Below are 2207 nucleotides of genomic sequence, written 5' to 3'. Positions count from 1 at the left end.
TGGGAAAACCATCATACAGTGGAACGGCCCTGAATGCAACAGGAGGGAAAAGCTCAAGGTATGAGCAGAAGTGCATTTAAAGCAGCTATTCTATTCTATTCTATTCTATTCTATTCTATTCTATTCTATTCTATTCTATTCTATTGCACTTTGTTTGCAGGCGGTGCTGCTGGCTCAGGACATTCGGGACAGGGAGCGTGGAGGTCGGGCCGACGTCGTCGTCGTGGAGGGAGCACGTGAGAAGGACACACCAGAGGTGGTACAAATGATGGCCGACGTGCTCGGCAAAAGACCCAGCCAGCTGAAGAAGCCTGTTTCTGATGACAAACATGACCAGGAGCAGAACAACAGCGTCCGACTCTACCAGTAAGAACACAAATGTTTGATATTTTTGTTCCACTGACGCATCATGACTGTGATGTTATTTCGGAGAATTGTATTTCGTATTTCCACACTCTTCTCCTGTCTGTCAACAGCGTGTATGACAACACTGGCAACGTAGTGATCCAAGAGGTGGCCGTGCAGCCTCTGACACAAGATCTGCTCCGCTCCGCTGTAACTACGTTTAATCCTCCTGACTTTTTCTTCTGAAAAAGCTTGTTAGAAAAAATAGGACATTTTACATGTCATTATTTGTTTGTCACTGGTGTCAGGACTGTTATATTTTGGACAACTGCGGCTCTAATGTGATGGTCTGGAAGGGCAAAAAGGCCTCAAAGGATGAACGTCGAGAAGCTATGAAGAGAGCGCTGGTATGAAACTAAAGATGATTCAAGACTAAATCTGAATTGTGTCTGCGTCTTCATTTTTATTTGTCTTTTCGAGCCCCGTAATTGAGACGTTTGTGTTTTCTTTCTCGCCAGAACTACATTAAAACCAAAAACTATCCGTCCAGCACCAGTGTGGAGGTGATGAGTGAGGGAGGAGAGTCAGCCATGTTTAAACACCTGTTCAAAAACTGGAGGGAAAAAGGGCAAATTACCGGACTGGGCAACACCCACACTGTTGGAAAGATAGGTAATATCACCAACAACCATTCATAACCAATGTACTTACATTAAGAATGCAAGCCAGAGAGATTTATTTTTTCACTTAGTTAAAAATTTACCAATACAAACTATGAAAAGCAAATGTTTTCCTGACGCAATTTGTAAAAAAGAAAATTAAAAGATAAAAGAGGTGATGAGAGCAGAGAAATAAAAGACGAGAAGAGGACGTAGTGGGTCCCGACAAATCATAGGATCATACTCTGATACATAGATATCACTGAAATATTACTTAGAGGACGTTAGCTATTTTAATTCTCTGAAAGACAGGCCAAAACAGTTTTGGAACTTGACATAACATCCGTGAGGTCATGACATCCTTGAATCAATCAGCACTTTCAGGACACCTGTTTGTGTGTACAATCTTGATTCATTTTTAATTTTATTTCAGATAATAATTTTCCTAATTGCAGGTGACTAATTGAGTTCATTTTTTTATTATTATTTATTAACACATCATTTGGGTTATCATACAGCCAAGGTTGAGCAGGTAAAGTTTGACGTGATGGAGCTCCACGCTCACCCTGACATGGCGGCAAAGCACCACTTGGTTGATGATGGCTCAGGAGAAGTGAAGGTACAAAGTACACACTTTGATGTAAAAATATAAAACCATTACAAGTCATACTAGGACTGCCATAAGGAAGAAATAAAATCTGAAGACTTATTTTCTCCCTTTCAGGTGTGGCGCATTGAGAATTTGGAACTGGCTGAGGTCCAGCCAAATATGCACGGGCAGTTTTATGGAGGCGACTGCTACTTGGTGCTGTACACATACCGCGTGTCAAACAGAGAGCAGTACATACTCTACATGTGGCAGGTCAGTTTCATAAGAAAACAATTCAAAGTCTTTCTTCCTATCGTACAAACAAACCTACAAACCCTCTGTTTGTGCTTATTTATTTCCGTAAATCTTTTGCATCAGGGTCGCCATGCCACCAGAGATGAGATCACAGCCTGCGCCTACCAGGCGGTCACCGTTGACAACATGTACAACGGAGCCCCTGTCCAGGTGCGAGTGGTGATGGGAAAGGAGCCTCGCCACTTCCTGGCTATCTTCAAAGGAAAACTCATCATCTTTGAGGTGCGATTTGTACACTGCTTTAAACCAAATTAAGACTAGTAACATTGACAAGTCAAGGAGAAAGTTGTGGAGGGGTT

General features: G+C 42.1%; 1 protein-coding gene across 1 annotated transcript; it reads left to right on the top strand.

Moving 5' to 3' along the window:
- Window positions 1-6: 6 nt before the first annotated feature.
- Window positions 7-2130, top strand: LOC106944169 (advillin-like; the record flags this gene model as incomplete). Its single annotated transcript, XM_015027396.1, has 8 exons — window positions 7-58; window positions 161-366; window positions 477-555; window positions 654-752; window positions 864-1017; window positions 1523-1623; window positions 1729-1866; window positions 1972-2130. Coding segments are annotated over exons 2-8 (831 nt in total), but the record flags the coding sequence as incomplete, so codon positions are not given.
- Between the last annotated feature and the right edge of the window lie 77 nt (window positions 2131-2207).

The sequence above is a fragment of the Poecilia latipinna genome, unplaced genomic scaffold, assembly GCF_001443285.1.
Source record: "Poecilia latipinna isolate Pla-1442-1.1 unplaced genomic scaffold, P_latipinna-1.0 Scaffold7187, whole genome shotgun sequence".
NCBI lineage: Eukaryota > Metazoa > Chordata > Actinopteri > Cyprinodontiformes > Poeciliidae > Poecilia > Poecilia latipinna.
Note: the sequence above shows the minus strand (reverse complement) of the source record. Positions and strands in the feature narration are given on the sequence as shown.